The sequence below is a fragment of the Mauremys mutica genome, unplaced genomic scaffold, assembly GCF_020497125.1.
Source record: "Mauremys mutica isolate MM-2020 ecotype Southern unplaced genomic scaffold, ASM2049712v1 Super-Scaffold_2380, whole genome shotgun sequence".
In the NCBI taxonomy this organism is placed as follows: Eukaryota; Metazoa; Chordata; order Testudines; family Geoemydidae; genus Mauremys; species Mauremys mutica.
Window position 1 is genome coordinate 528,484 of NW_025423354.1, and position 17,947 is coordinate 546,430.

The 17,947-nt window shown below is 55.4% G+C and overlaps 1 protein-coding gene across 1 annotated transcript; it reads right to left on the minus strand.

The window, feature by feature from the left end:
- Positions 1-10,399: 10,399 nt before the first annotated feature.
- Positions 10,400-15,779, minus strand: LOC123361473 (SKI family transcriptional corepressor 1-like). Its single transcript, XM_045001436.1, has 5 exons — positions 15,739-15,779; positions 12,804-14,646; positions 11,940-12,036; positions 11,176-11,283; positions 10,400-10,494 (listed from the first exon to the last, which is right to left on the minus strand). The coding sequence occupies exons 2-5, from the start codon at positions 14,628-14,630 to the stop codon at positions 10,400-10,402; spliced, it is 2,127 nt and encodes a 708-aa protein (XP_044857371.1). The 5' UTR covers positions 14,631-14,646; positions 15,739-15,779.
- Positions 15,780-17,947: the final 2,168 nt, after the last annotated feature.

A 17,947-nucleotide genomic window follows, 5' to 3' on the forward strand; every position in this document is an offset into this window, starting at 1 on the left:
CTTCTCTTAAAACCCCATGCCAGCGCTGTACTGGATCCGGAGGGTCCCCAGTTGGAGGGTCCCCGGGGCCAGGCGGGGCGGGGGGGCGAGTTGAATGAAAGCACTTGTGAAGATGCGACCGCGATGATCCAGGTGGAAAACTTTCCAATTGGTCCAACTTATCACACATATGCTGCAGCTGTCGACCCTGGCGCTCCATCTCCTTATAGAAGGCATCAAACTGAGTAAACTGAGTAAACGTAGTCAAATCGGAATATGGGTTTGATGGCACACGTTCCACCCGAGCCTCCTCTGTCCCCCCGCAATCGTGGCACCCCCAGGCCCCGTGGACATGGCATGGCTTTGGAGGGGGTGCATATGGCAAGGCTGTCTCCATAGGCTCAGGCGTATCGGGGGGTAACGGGACCGTAGCAGGATCAATCATGTCGGGGCCGATAGCCACATTGGAGGGTAGTGGGGCCGTAGCAGGGGCAACATCATCCATAGGGTAGGGGTTGGAAGCCAAAGGTATCACCGTGTCCTCACCACCGAAAAACTCTCTGGCTCCAACCGGCAACACAGAAGGCATTCCGGGCGTTGGGCGGCAAAGCTCAGAAAGGGCCGCCTGCACTCCTGCCTCGGCCGCGAGAGTTTCTACTATCTCCTTCGCCTTATTCCATACTGGACTCAGGGAGAAGGCCTCCTTATCGCCCCGAGCCACCGACTTCCAAAGCTCGGAGCCTAGCCGCTCCCAAACAGTTTTATCAAAAATTGTACTTGGTTGAACAGAAAGTCCCCTTCTCCGTCCCCACCGCAGCAGACGGGATAACGTATCAGAGGGGAGCTTCTCTCCCTGCCGCTCCGCGATGCGCATCAAATATTCATGCACCGTCCTTTCTTCCGCTGATGCAGCGGTTCCCATGTTAGCTGCTCACCTCTGGGCTGGGGGGTGCCTCCCTTTTCGGACGCCCTGCGGCTCCTAGCCGCTCGACACTGAACTCAGGTGCGCCCTTCTTTTCGGACGCCCTGCGGCTGCCGCTCAACACTGAGCTCAGGTGCGCCCCTCTTTTCGGACGCCCTGCGGCTCCTAGCCGCTCGACACTGAGACTCAGGTGCGCCTCCTTTTCTTCTTTTCAGTTCAGGCCACCAACACTATCCTCGTTCAATCACGTCGGGGTCACCATTTGTTGCATCGCAGAGGAGCATGGACAGAGTCTGACAACCCATGTGATCATAAGCAGAGAGTTCTTTATTCATTTCCAGCATGCTCTTATATCCCATTATGGCAAGCAATCAGACAGTTGCTAATTGGTTAATTAAATATACACAGCCGCAGCTGTAACCCCATCCTAATTAACATCCTACACACCTGTTTGACTTATCATCCTATTTACAGTTAGCTGGCCGATGAGAGCGCGCCCAAGGTCAGCCCTTTATACACAATTCCCAGCGTTATCGGCTCGTCCCAGAAGCCTAAACAATCTCAGCATTTCACACTCCATTGCCAACACTCCCCCAAATATGCCCTTTTATTTCTTTAATCTGGTGGCACAGATTTAAATTAGGGACTAAATTCAGGTGCAGTTTAGAATCCCTGTAAAACACCAAATGTCAGGTATCTATGGAAAATAGGTCTCTTTCTGCAGCTATATCACATTCAACACGGATTTCATTTTCTACATATTTGCAGCATCTCCCAGGGGTGAGCTGAACCAAAATGTCACTTCCATTTTCCCATCTCTCCCTAGATAGGAATTGCATTTCCCAAATAAAAGGCAACATGCAGCTGATTAGGAAGGAGATCTCTTCAGGAGCAACCTCCTGCAGGGCCTGGGCCACAACTGCTTTGGAAGCCCAATGCATGGGTAACTTGCTTAGTTAAAAGTCCGGGAATCCTCTTCCCAGACCGTTAGAAAAAATACTGACCTAACGAACTGAACAACAGAGGGATTGGAATGGTGATGGGGAATAACGGAATCCCTCTGACTTACCCTATCTTCTTCTGTTGTTACAGAGGGTGAAATGGCATTTTCCCCTAGCCCTGCCCTGTTGCTGCTCTTTGTTATAGTTCAATATATTTTAAGTGAGGAAAAAGGTAGGAAAAATATCTGCTCCCCAGCACAACCTGAAGCAACACCAGAGCAACTGGGAATGAAACAATTTGTTCCCAAAGGGGGAACTCGATAGCTAACAATTGCTGTGAAATGGGGGAGCAGCATAACCGTGATGCTCAGGGTTTGTTTAGACTAGGAAAGCAATGGAGTTTAGGTCAGGTCAAGGGGAAAGCTAATGCCAACCACTGCAGCTGGGCGCATCTGCATAACAACTCTAATTGTCTTTTTACACCAAGATCACTAACTTGAGCAGCCAACGCCACGGGCAGCCCTAGTGGCTGTCAGGCACAGGTAGTTTTTGCCTCAGTGTAGCTTGTTGGGATCAAACCTCTCTCCCCCACCTGGAGCTGATGAACATTCCTGGCTGGAGGCATAGGCGGCAGGTTTGTATAATTTTTGGTGGGGCCCAAAATAGTGGTGCCCCCCCACTTCCGCCCTGTAAGCCGATATAAAATGAAGCTACAACACGTCAGTGCCACAAGATTACAAGGGTCAATTAAAAGTGGAAAGTCAGAAGCAGCACTTGCCTACTTCAATATACAGTATTATATTTTGTTGCACTTGTTGTGATGAAGTGGGAATGTTCTTAATATTTTCTCTGAATACTGTGTGGGTGCCTCAGTTTCCCCTGCAAGATGCCAACTGAAGGTATTGGGGACAAAGAGATCAGGTGGCCTCCTTGTCCGGAAGAGACACAAAGGCCAGAGGAGGGGCTAGAGGGACTGTCAGTTTGGAGCTGGCTGGGGAAATAGAGAGGCACCCAGAACTTGGGGCTGGGGAACACAGCCCCAGAAGTGGACCTGACTGAGCGGTCCTGTTTTCTGTACCTACAAGCTCTGTTTTAGACCGTGTTCCTGTCATCTAATAAGCCTCCTGTATTACCAACTGACTGAGAGTCACGTCTGACTGTGGAGTTGGGGTGCAGGACCCTCTAGCTTACCTAGGAGCCCCACCTGTGCGGACAGCGCATGCTGAATGCTCCGAGGTCAGACCCAGGAAGATGTAAGCTTCTTGTCCTGGAGACAGTCTGCTCAGAGAGAGGAGGCTCCCCCAGAGTCCTGACTGTCTTTGTATGGAGTAGTTCTAGAGCAGGGGTCACCAACCTTTCAGCAGTGGTGTGCTGAGTTTTCATGCATACACTTTAATTTAAGGTTTCATGTGCCAGTAATCACAGATTATTAGGGTTCAAAGGGACCTCAGGAGGTTATCTTGTCCAATCCCCTGCTTATGGCAGGACCAATCCCCCAATGGCCCCCTCAAGGATTGAACTCACAACCCTCCGTTTAGCAGGCTAATGATCAAACCACTAAACTATGATCCCAACCCTCCCCCCAATACATTTGACTGTTTTTAGAAGGTATCTCTATAAGTCTATAATATATAACAATTACTGTTGTATGTAAAGTAAACAAGGCTTTCAAAATGTTTCAGAAGCTTTATTTAAAATTAAATTAAAATGCAGATCTTATTAGTTTACTGTGATCCTTGCCTTTGCTTTTCCTTGTTGAGTTTTCCAATGTCTGGTGGCACCTATTTAGATACTTTAAGTTGCACACAGGCTTCTGAGTTATAAGTTGATAACTGGCTGGCAGGAGGTCAGAGGCTGGAACCCCAGATTGGCAGCTGCGGTGAGTGGAGTTGGTGGCTGGTAGGGCTGAGCAGGGCAGGGGGCCTGTGCTGAAACTCCAACTGGAAGCAAGGTGAGTGGGGTTGCGGGAACTCTGGCTAGTAAGGGCCAGCAGAGGGAACCCCAGAACGAGGTTGGGCTGAGCAGCTCAGCCTGCACCACATGCCATGAAAAATCAGCTTGCGGCCAACCCCTGTTCTAGAGCATCCCAGCATCCTCTTCTACACCATGCGCTTCCCAAAAGTCTGCACAGGCACTGACTCTCCCTCCTCTCTGGCCTTTGTCTCTTTTCCAGGCATTAGGAGGCCACCTGATCTCTTTGTTCTCCAACACCGTCAGTTGGCACCTTGCAGGAGAGTGGCCCAGGCCATCAGTTGCCCGAAGACAGGGTGTCGGCCATTCTCTGTGCAGACACCATCACACTGGCCCTCTAGGGCTTTACAACAATCACACCCCTTATCCCACCATCTAGAGTCTTAAGAAATGCATTGGGGAAACTGAGGCACACAGACAGTATTCAGAGAAAACACCTGTATACAACCAGTTACATGCTTTGAAGGGTGTAAAATAATCAAATATTGTGCTAAATACAATGATACTCCAAACTGACCACCAAATTTAAGTTGCATGTTTTTCCCCTCAGGTGAGGGTTCTGGGGTGGGGCTGGGGATGAGGGGTTCACAGTGCAGGAGCGTGCTCGGTGCTGGGGGTGCAGGCTTTGGGGTGAGGCAGGGCTGAGGATGAGGAACTTGGGGTGCAGACAGGCTGCCCCAGGGCTAGAGCCAGAGAGGGCTCCCCATCACCACCACTGGCAGCAGCAAGCTCCAGGGGAGGGACCCCTCCTCTCCCCCCTGCCCCCCACAGCACACTCACTCTGCACCACAGTCACTGCACATGCTCCTAGGGCCCCTCAGGTCCAGAAAGCTCACTCCCCTCCCCTATGATGGGTACTGGGGGGGGGGTTGCCATCACAGGTGGCCTTCCATGTTGCTGCCCCTCACCATAACTTCACTGTGGATGGGGCTGCCCCTTGCCCAGCATGGGGCAGAAGTGGGGTCTGCACGGTGATGGCTATGGGGCGGGGGAGCAGGGTTGGGTGTAATAAAATTCACCCAAGCCCCAGCTGCTCAGGTAGGTCTATGAATCCCCTCCCCCATCTGCCCTGTGGTGGGTGGATGCTGGAGGGGAGGGGCACTGCCTTCATATGGCTTCCTGCCTCCCTGACCCCTGCTGCAGCCTGCTGCCCCTCACCGTAGCTTCACTGGGGGGGGGCAGTGGGAGGGGATGGCATGGGGCTGCCCCTTCCCCAGGCTAGCGTTGGGCAGGAGTGGGGGCTGGGGGGGGGAATCATAGGGTCAAACACTCACGGAAGCTCCAGCGGCCATCTCAGGTGAGTGAGGTCAGTCTCTGAGTCCTGGCCGGAAGTCCCCTTTGCATCTCCTCCAGGTAGGGGGAGGGGAGGGATGCCAAGCCCATGGCACAGGCCCCCCCCCCCGGCCGGTGCTCCAGCAAGCAACAGCAGCTTGCTTGCATTGCTGTTAGGCAGCAGCCGGCAGCAGCAGAAGGGGGAGGGGGGGCCCGCAGTGCTGGTAGGCAGCCGTCTCCTCTGCCCCGCCCCCGAGGCTGGAGTTTCCCTGCTTGAACGCAGGCGTGTCTCTCTCCCTTGCCTTGCCTGTGTTGTTGCCTCTGAGGGCGGGGCAGTGGCGACGGCTGCCTGCCAGTACTGCGGGCCCCCCTCCCCCTCCCCTTCACTCCGAGTCTCCGGGATGCTACAGTCAAGCGGCAGCAGGCAGCAGCGGTAAGGAAGAGACTGAGAGAGACATGCTGCCTGCGTTCAGGAAGTTAAGCTCTCTGGGGCCGGGCGGGGAGGGGAGGGGAGGGGAAGGGGGGAAGCTCTCCAGCCCTGGCGGCGGCGGCGGCCGCACTCCCTCCAAGCAGGGGAGAAAACATTGGTGGAGCAGAGCCCCTGCTTGAAAATATTCCTGGGGCTAAAGCCCCAGAGCCCCATATAAGTCGGCGCCCATGGCTGGAGGGACACACACTCCTATGACTCAGAAGGAAAGGCGTTGATAGAAAAGATCACAGGACTGACCCCAAAGAAGGGTGAGCTGCAAAAGGCAGAAGCAGGCAACTGATCTGATGGAGCTGAGGCGCCACGGTGAAGATGGTGCAAAAATCACTATGTGGGAAATAGCAAATGTGATTAAAAAAAAAAAAAAATCTTTGGCCAGCCCTAGTCAAGGGATTTATTACAGTTCTCTCTCGTGTGGATGTTGTGATGTCTAATAAGGTTTGAGCGGTCACTGAAGCTTTTCCCACACTGAGAGCATGTGTACGGCGTCTCTCTTGTGTGGATTCTACAATGTCTGAGAAGGTTTGAGCGCTGACTGAAGCTTTTCCCACACTCAGAGCATGTGTACGGCTTCTCTCCTGTGTGGATTCTACAATGTGTGAGAAGGTGTGGGCGCCGACTGAAGCTTTTCCCACACTCAGAGCATGTGTACGGCTTCTCTCCTGTGTGGATTCTACAATGTGTGAGAAGGTGTGAGCGCCGACTGAAGCTTTTCCCACACTCAGAGCATGTGTACGGCGTCTCTCCTGTGTGGACTCTACAATGTGCGAGAAGGTCTGAGCGCCGACTGAAGCTTTTCCCACACTCAGAGCATGTGTACGGCTTCTCTCCTGTGTGGATTCTACAATGTCTGAGAAGGTCTGAGCGCCGACTGAAGCTTTTCTCACACTCAGAGCATGTGTACGGCTTCTCTCCTGTGTGGATTCTACAATGTGTGAGAAGGTGTGGGCGCTGACTGAAGCTTTTCCCACACTCGGAGCATGTGTACGGCTTCTCTCCTGTGTGGATTCTACAATGTGTGAGAAGGTGTGAGCGCTGACTGAAGCTTTTCCCACACTCAGAGCATGTGTACGGCTTCTCTCCTATGTGGATTCTACAATGTCTGAGAAGGTGTGAGCGCCGACTGAAGCTTTTCCCACACTCGGAGCATGTGTGGGGTGTCTCTCCTGTGTGGACTGTCTGATGTGTGATAAAGGCAGAGCTCCTATTGAACCTTTTCCCGCACTCATGGCATGTGTAGCGTATCTCTTCCACGCTGATTCTCTCACTTGTAATAAGGTCTGAGAGGCTACTGAAGTTTTCCTCTACCCTGTTCTGAGTCTCACAGGCTTTTGCTTTTTCTGGGAGTGCACAACTCCCCGAAACATTCCCTTTGGATCCTCCTGATAACGTTCCATGTGGTTCTACTTGCTCAGCATCTTCCTGCTGGGGTTTCTGCTCCTCATTCTCACTCACCTTCCTATCACCTGATGGGAAACAGAGAGAACCCAGACATAGGTCACTCCCTGCACCACAAAGAAAGGAAATCTCAGAGAGAGGAATGGAAAAAGGGGTGAACAAACCAAAATATGTATGGGAGAGATCAAACGTATCAGGAGCTGATTTTCCACAAATCCTTTCCCAGAGGACCGAGGAAAGGATCAGTTTTGGTCCACATCTCACCAGAACACGCAAGGGAAAGCGAGACCGGGGAAGGACCTTCTGCCAGTTGTCAGTCAGAATAGGAGGGAAGCCATGAGTGACATCTGCCATAATGAGTCTATATCTGCAAGGAACAATCCTGAACTTGGAGAGCTCACAAGGTCTTTGTAGGGCATCCCAAATGTTTCCTGCATTCCCAAACAGTTGTTGAGCTGGTTTAACCAATTCCTCACCTGTGCAGACAGCTCTCGGGAGCACTTTTTTCTCAGAGCCAAGGAGGTCTGGGACCCACGGCTCTTCCCCTCGTTCCAGCTGCGAGATCACATCAGGTTTGGAAATTGGAAACCCTGCTCAAAGCAAAGAAAACAAGGGAGGTCAGTGGAATTTGTGGGAGACTTGTCACACAGAATATTCCAGCATTTTAACCCCAGCTCATTTTTAAGCAGTAACATCCCAAGGCCAGCTTCCTTGGCTCAAAGTGGCAGGAGAGCTGTTATTATAGATCATATGCATTACCTTAGTGCCTAAGGACCAACTAACAGTGGGTCTCCGTTGTGCTAGGCACAGTACAAACAGAGAATAGCAGATGGCCCATGCCCTGAAGAATTTACCATCTAAATAGACAAGACAGATGTTAGAATAGAGCTATTCGGGCCTGCCGGTAAAGCCTTTACTTTAAGAACTTAGGTGTATTTTTATCACTTAGCTACTTAAGGGGGTATAAAAACAAAGAATCAAAATCACAGTCCGCCTGGGTATGGGCCTTCTCGCACTAGGATAGTCTGAGGCCTTGTTCTTAGGCTAAGGCCTTTGGCTAAGCAGCAGGGGCAGCCATAAGCTGGGAAGTGTGTGCTCACAGCCTCCCATCCCAAACCAGTCACACTGAAATAAGGTGCTACTGGGCTGTTAGGAAGACGATCCTGTCCGGATCTTAAGATGGTTAAAGAAACCTTAGTCTGATAGCATCCTGTCTGGCAAGAAATAAGGTGTAAGTTAATTAGGGTAGTGGTTTCTAATCGGTTAGAGCAGGAGTAGGCAACCTATGGCGGCACACGAGCTGATTTTCAGTGGCACTCACACTGCCCGGGTCCTGGCCACCGCAGCAGCTGTCGCACCAGGCCGGCGCCGGCAAGGACAGCGGCGTCTACCCGCCCTTCCCCATGTTCTGGCCGGCCGCCGGCAGCCTGCCCGTGCCGCCCTACCCGGCCCAGAGCCAGGCCAAAGCGGCCGCCACCGCCGACCCGCCGGGCCTGGGCAGCCGCCACAGCGAGCTGGAGGGCTCGGAGCCGTCGGGGAGCAGGCGCAGCAGCGCCACCCCGCAGGAGGGCTCCGGGGCAGACGGCGAGCGCTGCTCCAGCGCCCTCTCCAGGGCGGCCGCCGAGGAGGAGCGGTCCGGAGACGAGGCGCTGCTGCCGCCGCTGCCTCTGCCCAGGAAGGGCAGCTACCTGTCCGCCTTCCGCCCCGTGGTGAAGGACGCAGAGAGCATCGCCAAGCTGTACGGCACCCGGGAGGCCTACGGCGGGGCGGGCCGGGGCGCGGCCGGCTACCTGTCCCCGGACTTCCTCAGCGAGGGCAGCTCCAGCTACCGCTCCCTCTCGCCGGGCGCCGACACGGCCGACGAGCCCGAGGTGGAGTCCAACCGCTTCCCGAAGGACAAGGAGGAGGAGGAGGCTCTGCATTTTAATTTAATTTTAAATGAAGCTTCTTAAACATTTTAAAAACCTTATTGACTTTACATACAATAGTTTAATTATGTATTATAGACTTATAGAAAGAGATGTTTTAAAAACATTAAAATGTATTACTGGCATGTGAAACCTTAAATTAGAGTGAATAAATGGGGTCAAACAGGAGGGGGAAAGGGGGAGGGGTGAACCAAAGCCCCCCCCCCGGATCCCGTTGGGAGTTCACACCTGCGGGGTTGAACGTCCAGCGGGCTAGGGACAGTGACTCTCCCCTGCCGGCTTCGCCCGGCTGCTGGGTCTCTGGTAAAGCCACGCAGGCCCCGGCGATCAGAGCCGTGTCCGCCACCCCCCCAGGGCCTGGTCTCTAGCACCTGCCCGGCCAGGACACTGCCTGCGCCGCGGGCGGGGCGGGCCAGGCCTCCCCCGGGGGCTGGGACCGGGGTCTGCAGCGCTGCCGTCTCCGCGCGCCCGTGCTTCTCAGATTCTTTCTTGGCCCAACTTGTTAGACTTTGAGACTTAACAGGCCAGAGTTTGTGCACCTTCCTATTATCCTCACTAGGATCTGATTTCCAAATTTTGAAGAATGACTTTTTGCCTTTAAGCCCAATCTGTGCCGTGAATCATTCCTGGGGATTTCTGCTCGCCTGTTTGGCAGATTTCAGCTCTTCAGGCTGAATCAAGGGGACGCTTCAGATCCCTGCCATTAAGGACGACGCAAATCACCCCTCAGCTTCTCAGCTGATTTATGGAAAGTGACGACAGAAGGTGGAGGTGAATTAACCATCCCACGCAGCAGCCTGGCCCCCTCACACGGCGTCTATAAGCGCTGACGGGGTTAGTTACAGTTTGGGATCCCTGGTTAGACCGCTCGCCAGCCCGCCCAAGAGAAACGAGCCCTTCTCGGAGAGTTTCTACCCCTTTATTGGCAGACAGGTCAGCGCCACCGCGCGTTGTGTCTACCCGGCCTGTTCCGCCGGTGCCCAGCATCTGCTAGGTGCGCGAATCGACCCCACTGCCACTCCGCTTAACAGTAGGATCCGGTCCTTTGGACAGGACGGAGTAGATCCCATTCACCCAAATCTCTCTCGCTTGTTCAAAAGGGCGAGGAGCCGGCGTATACAGCCAGCTATGGACGGGGATTGCCCTATTCCCTGCCTAAGGAGTTCCTCTCACACGTTTTGAGGTCGAGTCATTGTGGTGTGGAGATGGCATTATTGCTCCTGGCGAGAAGGCAAGAGAGTCTCCGCCTTCCAACCCCTTCTGCTTTGCTTCTGCCTTCCAAGGTCTTTGTAAGAACTGAAAATCAGGTTACTTATCCACATCCCGTTCATTGGATTGCAGAGCCCAATTCATAGCAAGAACTGAAACCTTAGGTAAAGCCCTATCGATTCCTCCCATGCCACACACGCACCCGGTCAGGACCGGAGGTTACTGAGTTGATCAATCAGCTTGTGGTAGGATGCAGCTGAGAAGCTAATGGAAAAATCCCCCTGCCAGAGGGTCACCGGAGCCCCGGAACCTCACCTCTTGCCAGATTTTCAATGTCTTTTTCAACTAGTTGGGTCCCCATAAAGTCAATGCTGAGACCTTCCTCACCTGCAGTGCAGAACATGCAGAGGGTTAGATAGTCGCTTCTATAGGAGACCTGAGGGTCAGAGACCAAGTGAGAAGCAAGCACTGGGGTGAGTTACTCTCTGTTCCTGGGGCGAGGGACTGTGGGCCACATGCAAGAACCAGACTGTCCATAAACAGTGCCCCGGCCCGGGCCAGAAAGTTTACTAACAAGTTGTGAAAGACACAACCGAAAAGTATGGAAATAGTTGCGGGTGGAGATCAGTGAGTTCTGTTCCGCATTAAACACAGTTTGGCTGTAAGCGCCTCAGACCGGCGGGGTATTAAATAAAGAAAGTGGGGTGGGGGTTAAAGCTTAAACCGGATCCTACTTCTCATGTGTAAATGACAAAACGGGGGGGGGGGGGAAATCAAGGCCTTAGCAACCTAGGAAAAGTGACTTGTAATTCACCAAGTTATTTAAATATTTATTTGCCTAACACTGATTGGGACAGCTTCTTACTGGTGATTTAAATGAGCTCCTTTTGGGGGAGAAAAAGTGCTGCCAGAAATGTCTATTCTTTAGGCGGAAGATAAGGAGTGCAGGGGTGGTGATTTATTGTCCCTTCACCCGCACTCCGGTTTCCACCGCAGTTCTGCGTCTGAACGTTACAACACGAAAAGCCTCCTTTGGAACAGAAGGGAAAGCCTGGGCCCGCTGCTTACCTCTGTCGGTATTTACAGGGCTGGGATGCGAGACATTCCTTTGGTCTTGATAGGATTTGCTGGTCTCTAAATCCTCTGCTGTCGAGTGATTGTCGTCCTTATCTTGCTCTTAAAGTTAATAAACCGATTTTCAACCATAAGCAACGAAAGTATGATCCTAATATATCCTTAATTACATAATTAAGGACAAAGTCCTTATTAAAGCCTTCCAATCCTAATCGCCTTGCAAGTGGAAAGTAGCTTGCTCTCCTGGCGGTTTAACTAAAGGTGCATTCATGCTACCCTACAGCGCGCGCGCTCTCCTAAACAGGAGACACCGAATCCAGTTGAAAATAGAGTAAAAAAACGCAGGCTTCTCCATCAAAAATTCAGCAGCTGCTTTGAGGTTTTCCCTGCCAGACCTTTTGCGAGAGGTAACTCCACCAGATACAGGGAGAGTAAAATACTTGCCATTTACGGACAGTTTACACCCAGCAAATTTTGCACCTAAATAAATCCGAATTAAAAAAAAGCGGTCTATCAAAAGGACACCCGATGTTTGGTTTATTTGCATGAAAGCCCTTCCTTTAACACAGCTAAGTTTGTTTGAAGGTCCTGCCAAAAATGGAAGTGACATGGAAAGATTCATGGAGTCTATTAGCAGGCTCGGAATAAGTATTATTCCAAAGGAGGTGGGGGGGGGGTTGCCTCTCTTTTCTCTCCCTCTCCCCCGTTTAACATTTCAAGCCATAGGAGACAATTGCTAGCAAAGAGGTCAATTTTACCATTTGCCTCGGGGTTGCAAAGATAAGTGGTTGCAGGCCCCAGCGAAGCAGCGTTCTTCAGAGCCTGCAGATGATCTTCTCTTTCCTGGGTGTAGACCTTCAAAATAAACGGAAACATTAACTGGAATTAGCCGCGGGGGTGTCACACCAGCGAGGAGCCCCCGACTGGTTTCGTGCAGTCGGGGAGGAAGAGGCCCCGGAGTCGGGGCCGGTTCCTGCTGCTGGGCTTAGCCAGAGAGTTGCATCCGTGCGGCAGAAGGCGACTATCGTTTTATTAAGCGTCATTATTAGCGCTCCGGAGAAAATTACCCCCATTCAAATTCAACCGCGGCGTACAAGTGCTTTTCAAAGCCTGCAGCCCCCACAGACCCAGCAGCCGCTTAATTTTAGGCAATTTTCCCCTAAGCATGAAAGCAATCCTTCTAATCAGGTTAATTAGCGGTGCTTTTATGCGGCTGCATGTAAATTTATAGGTGCCCCGAATAGCTCCTTTTAAAATAAGAGAAAGGTGGGGGGAGGGGTGAACCAAAGCCCCCCCACCCCCCGCCCTCCGGATACCGTTGGGAGTTCACACCTGCGGGGTTGAACTCCAGCGGGCTAGGGACAGTGACTCTCCCCTGCCGGCTTCGCCCGGCTGCTGGGTCTCTGGTAAAGCCACGCAGGCCCCGGCGATCAGAGCCGTGTCCGCCACCCCCCCAGGGCCTGATCTCTAGCACCTGCCTGGCCAGGACACTGCCTGCGCCGCGGGCGGGCCGGGCCAGGCCTCCCCCGGGGGCTGGGACCGGGGTCTGCAGCGCTGCCGTCTCCGCGCGCCCGTGGGCTCAGCGCCCAGCCGGGAGCGGGGTCCCCGGCGGAGCCCCCCACCTCGTAGCCGCCTCTGCTGCTGCTCCTCTGCGGGCTCCCCTCGGGCGCTGGCCGGTTCCCCTTCTCCGGCCCCTGCTCGCCGCCTTTCTCCTCGGCCCGAGACGGCGGCAGCTCCTTCGCCCTGGGCAGCAGCGGCGGCTGCTCCGCCTCCTCAACGGCCGCCGCCGCCTCCTCCTCCTTGTCCTCGGGGAAGCGGTTGGACTCCACCTCCACCTCGGGCTCGTCCGCCGTGTCGGCGCCCGGCGAGAGGGAGCGGTAGCTGGAGCTGCCCTCGCTGAGGAAGTCCGGGGACAGGTAGCCGGCCGCGGCCTCCCGGGTGCCGTACAGCTTGGTGATGCTCTCCGCGTCCTTCACCACGGGGCGGAAGGCGGACAGGTAGCTGCCCTTCCTGGGCAGGGGCAGCGGCGGCAGCAGCGCCTCGTCTCCGGACCGCTCCTCCTCGGCGGCCGCCCTGGAGAGGGCGCTGGAGCAGCGCTCGCCGTCCGCCCCGGAGCCCTCCTGCGGGGTGGCGCTGCTGCGCCTGCTCCCCGACGGCTCCGAGCCCTCCAGCTTGCTGTGGCGGCCGCCCAGGCCCGGCGGGTCGGCGGTGGCGGCCGCTTTGGCCTGGCTCTGGGCCGGGTAGGGCGGCACGGGCAGGCTGCCGGCGGCCGGCCAGAACATGGGGAAGGGCGGGTAGACGCCGCTGTCCTTGCCGGCGCCGGCCTGGTGCGGCGGCTGCTGGGGTTGGTGCGGGTGGCCCCAGAACATGTCCGGCGGCAGGGCGCCCCCTTTGCCCGGCTCGCCCCCGCCGGCTCCGCCCAGCGAGTCCTCCTGCTTCTTGGGGCAGAGCCCGAAGGCAGAGGCCGGGAAGCCGTAGGGGTGCGGGAAGAGCGGCGGCGGCAGCTTCTGCAGCATCCCAAAGCCTTTGCTGGGCACCGGGATGACCGGGTAGCTGCGCACCGCGCCGGGCCCGCCGTGAGCCCCGGCCAAGCTCAGCGCGCCGCGCTCCCCGGGCGCCTCCTCGCCGCTGCAGCTCTTGTGCACCGGGGCCAGCTCGGCTCCGCCGGGCGGCGGCGGGTGCAGGGCTGCCTTGGCGGCCGCGGAGGCACCGGCGGCGGCCACCCCGTGCAGGGAGAAGGTCCGCTTGCGGGTGCCGCAGTTGAACATGGCCTTGACATCCTCCCAGGCCTGGCTCAGCTCGTCCGTGGCCGTCTTGTCGCTCAGCTTGAGGTGGCGGCGCCAGGAGTTGAAGTTGGCGGCGTCGGGCTGGGTGTACTTGGAGTCCGGCGTGCGGTGGGAGTGGAAGATGAACTTGTTGGGCGAGAAGTACATGCTGCAGTAGCCGCACTTGATGCACTTGGCCCGGGAGCTGTTGTAGCGGGCCGGGATGAAGCTGCCCCGCGAGCCCCAGGCGCACTCGTGCACCACGTCGAAGGCGAAGTTCTCCGGCAGCTTGTGCTCGCCCAGGAAGCACTTGCAGAGCCGCTCCGCCTCCCGCTTGGTGGTCATGCCGCAGCGCCGGGACGAGATGGGCATGGCCCCGGCCCGCCGCAGGATCTCCAGCTGCACCGGGGTGCACTGCACGCAGGTGATGCCCAGCGCCACCCGCCGGTTGTGGATCTCATTGTAGCTGTAGTTCTTGAGCAGGGTGTTGGAGATCTGCGCCACGCACAGGCGCTCCTGGCCGTCGATGACCAGGGGCACTATGGGCACGCCGTACAGGGAGGTCTCACCCACTTGGTTGGGCTTGAGGGGATTGGCGCCCGAGTAGGGCTGCAGCTCTTGCTTTGAATTCGGGGAGGAGCTTGAGTCTCTCCCCGTGCCCATCTGACTGGCAATCGCCTCCATCCCCCCCAAAACAATCCTGCAAAACAAGAACACAACAAAAGGCAGAGGTTAGCCACGCCGCCGCGGCCCTGGCGTGCAAAGCGAGCCCGGTGCTCGTGGGGGAAAGCGGCCAGCCAGGAGGCCGGGCGAACTCCACCAGCGAAGGCGGCCTGGGCATCGTTTGGCCTTTTGTGCCGCAGCAGATCTCCCCTACCTGGTCAAATTCAGTCTTAGCAGCAGCCCTGCATCCCTCTCTGTACCGCGGCAGGGGCATTGCACAGGCAGAACATTCCCTGGGCGCCGGATGGTACAAGGAGATGGGTTGAGAGGCTGCCGCTATTCTTTGTGGCTTGAAAGGTTTTGCTGCGAGTTAAGATCTCTCTTCCCCTCCCTCTATTATTCCAGGATCTGTCTGCGGCTCCAGACCAATGCAGACCTGAGAATACGGGCCAAAATGTCATTTTACATCTACCACAATTACTGCACTTGGTGGGCACAGAGAGAGGAAGAGAATCGCGAATATAAAATATTAACGAGCGACACAAGGCGCTTCTGTAGGTCACCAAGGAATCTCTCGGTGCATTTAGTTACAGCTGGAAATAGCAGAGTCAGAAATGAAAACAAACCGCCCCTGTTTGGGCTCAGATTTCTCCTTTTGGATCTCAACCCTGCCTGGTCACCTGGCATTTCTGAGCAGCAGTGGAGGGCATTAAACCCGACAGCCCTTCATAACGTGTTGGGGATTTTTTTTTCAGTTGTTAGTGGGATTTTTTCCTCTATTTTTAATCTCCCACGTTTCAGCCGCTCGGTTTCTCACTCTCAACTAGCCCCGGCTCTGTGTTAAATAGCACCTCGGCTAGGTACCTGCTGCATTTGTCCAGCTTTGGAGGAAAGGAAAATAGGCTTTAATTAGCGCTGCCTGGAGTTGCATTTACACCTTAGAGGAGCGACTCAGTAAATAACCGGCTAACCTGACTGCTCCACTTTAGATAACCGTGAAGGGACTTACCCGACCGGCAGGTTAAATAAACTCACTGTCTGTCTGAGGCTGGCAGTAATCCTGCGGTGACACGGGGCCACCTGTATTTAATTGACAGGGTTCCCGTTCGCCAGCCCGAACGAGCCCTACCAAACGAGAGACGGTTTAGGAAATGCACCAGCAGCCGAAAGTTGTCGGGTTTGCTCCCAGACTTTGGGCCCCGGGTTATTTTTAAATGCGCTGGATCGACCAATACACTTGAACCTTCTCCCCTGTCTAATGCCATTGCAGGGGATTAGGAGCGAGGGAGATTACTGACCTGCCCCTCAGGCTCCCAGCTCGCCAGGGAGCAGAAGGAAGCGTGAGCCAAGCAAATGAGTTTATCTAAAAGGGGTCAGCGCATTAAGCAGCTTCCATGGTAATTACACAAAATAGCTGGAGTGTCCTCCTCGCAAATGTGAATCAAACTTCACCCCAGCGCTGGCTAAAGGCTGCCCTGGTCCAGACAAACGGGCTTCATTGTCTCGTCTGCAGCCAAAATATTGGGATCCAATGCTGGGAAAACGTATTGACTTAGATTTAGGGGGAGGGGGATTTTGTTTATTTTTAAGTGATTCATTCAAGGCAGCAAGTGATCACCCACCCCCCACACACACCAGCAGTCCCGTCCCAACGCCTAATTGGACGTGAAACCGGCAGAATGGGAACGAATGTTAGGGGATTAAAACGAATGACTTCGATATACACCGGCCCGGAGAGGGAGCAGAGAGGCAGCGGCAGAAGGGAAAGCCCGAAATGTGGCTGCAGACACCGAGCCACAGATTGGTGTCAACGACTCCCAGGCTCTGCTTGGACGTGCGTGTGCTGGTTTCGAACCAGGCTTGCAAAATAAATCCCAGGAAGCCATGGCTCGTGGGTGCAGGCTTGCAAGGCGGGGAAGGGCTTACCTTGTGCGGTGCAATCCCCGGAGCGGCGGGCAAGGTCGGAAGCACTTGTCAAAATAGTCCAGCTGCACCCCAAAACCAATCCACCCCCGCTTGCTAGGGTCCGTTCCTGCCGGGCTGCAGCCGCATCCAGAACCCCAGCACGGTGCGGAGTTTCATGGGAGCGCCCGGGCGCCTGCCCTCTGCCAGTGTCCTCCCGCGCGGAGATGCAACAAGAAAAGTGACCACATGGCAAGTCCAAGGGAGGATCCTGATCCTTAGCTGAAGACGTTGCACATTGATCCAGTGACCGCTAAAATAATAGGAAGGCACACCCACTTAGCACCCGCGCCTGTACATTAACTGCCTCGGGACCCGGGCCAGCGTCAATCATGGTTGCGCTCCAGTCAATCAAAACGCAGCCGGGGCTGCTTTAAGGGGGGAGGGGAAGTGGGGGGAGGGGGAGAGGAAAGGAACAGCGATTAGAAAAATCCACGCGATCTGGCAAAGGTAAGCGCTGGGATTTGTGCCCCTGTCACCTGGGCCATCTCCCCGCCCTGCAAGCGGGGGGAAAGTCGCGCTGGGGGAGGAAGGGGCCAAGGGAAAGGAGCTGGCAGAGCAGCCCGTCCTCTCACGCTGCTTTTTATTTCTCCTGCCTTGGAGCGAGGGGGGTTGGTAGACGGGAGAGGCGTCAGTCCAGGTGGATCACCGAGCGGCTCCTCCCTGGGATCCACTTCCCCCCGGTGCGCGCCTTCCCTATGGGGAAGACAGGAACCAACCCGCTGTGGCTGGAGATTTTTGGGGTTTTTTAAGCCAAGCTGGGTCAAAAGTTGGTGCGCTTGGAGCCAGTCCTGGCGCGCTGGGAGAGCGGCAAACACTGAGCCCAAACCCGGTTCGGGAAAGTTTGCAGCAGAGGGTTAATTCGGGGGCACACTCCGGCTCCCCCCCGCCGCCCTCCGGCGTTAGCCTTACCTCGGTCAGCCGGAGCGAGACGGGCAGGCCTGCATGTGGCACTCGGCTACCCGGCAGAGGAGCCGCCGGGAGAGGGAGAGGAGCGGCGAAAACCTGGAGCGGGGGGGAGCCAGGTGTTTTCTCAGCCTTCCAATTGCCCCGAAAAGCCCGAGCCGGGGCTCGCTGCGGGCCTGGCGGGCCCAGCGCGGTAACGAATTGGAGCAAAAGCAGGGGGGAGGGGGGAATCGATGGCTGGAGAAATTAAGGAATTTATTATTTATCACGTTAAGGGGCCATCCAAACAGGCCGCCGCGAGAGCCCAATCAATTCTCGTTTGAAAGTAAAAGACGCCATGAAATGCGACAGAAAGTCAGCCGGGCCTCTGGCTAGCGCGCTCTTCGGCGGGGTCTTTAGCGGGCGCAGTAAACGGGGAAGGCGCTGATTGTTCTGTAAACTTTGCATTCAGAGGCAGCCGCTGGCTGCGT

Bases quoted from the DNA above. Each gene is read 5' to 3' on its own strand.
- LOC123361473 (XM_045001436.1), bottom strand. From the start codon at position 14,630: ATGGAGGCGATTGCCAGTCAGATGGGCACGGGGAGAGACTCAAGCTCC. The intron at 12,037-12,803 runs GTGGGGGGCTCC...TTTATTTTGAAG, and splicing joins GCAGCAGAGGCGGCTACGAG to GTCTACACCCAGGAAAGAGA. The intron at 11,284-11,939 runs GTAAAATTGACC...ATTAACTTTAAG, and splicing joins TTGCAACCCCGAGGCAAATG to AGCAAGATAAGGACGACAAT.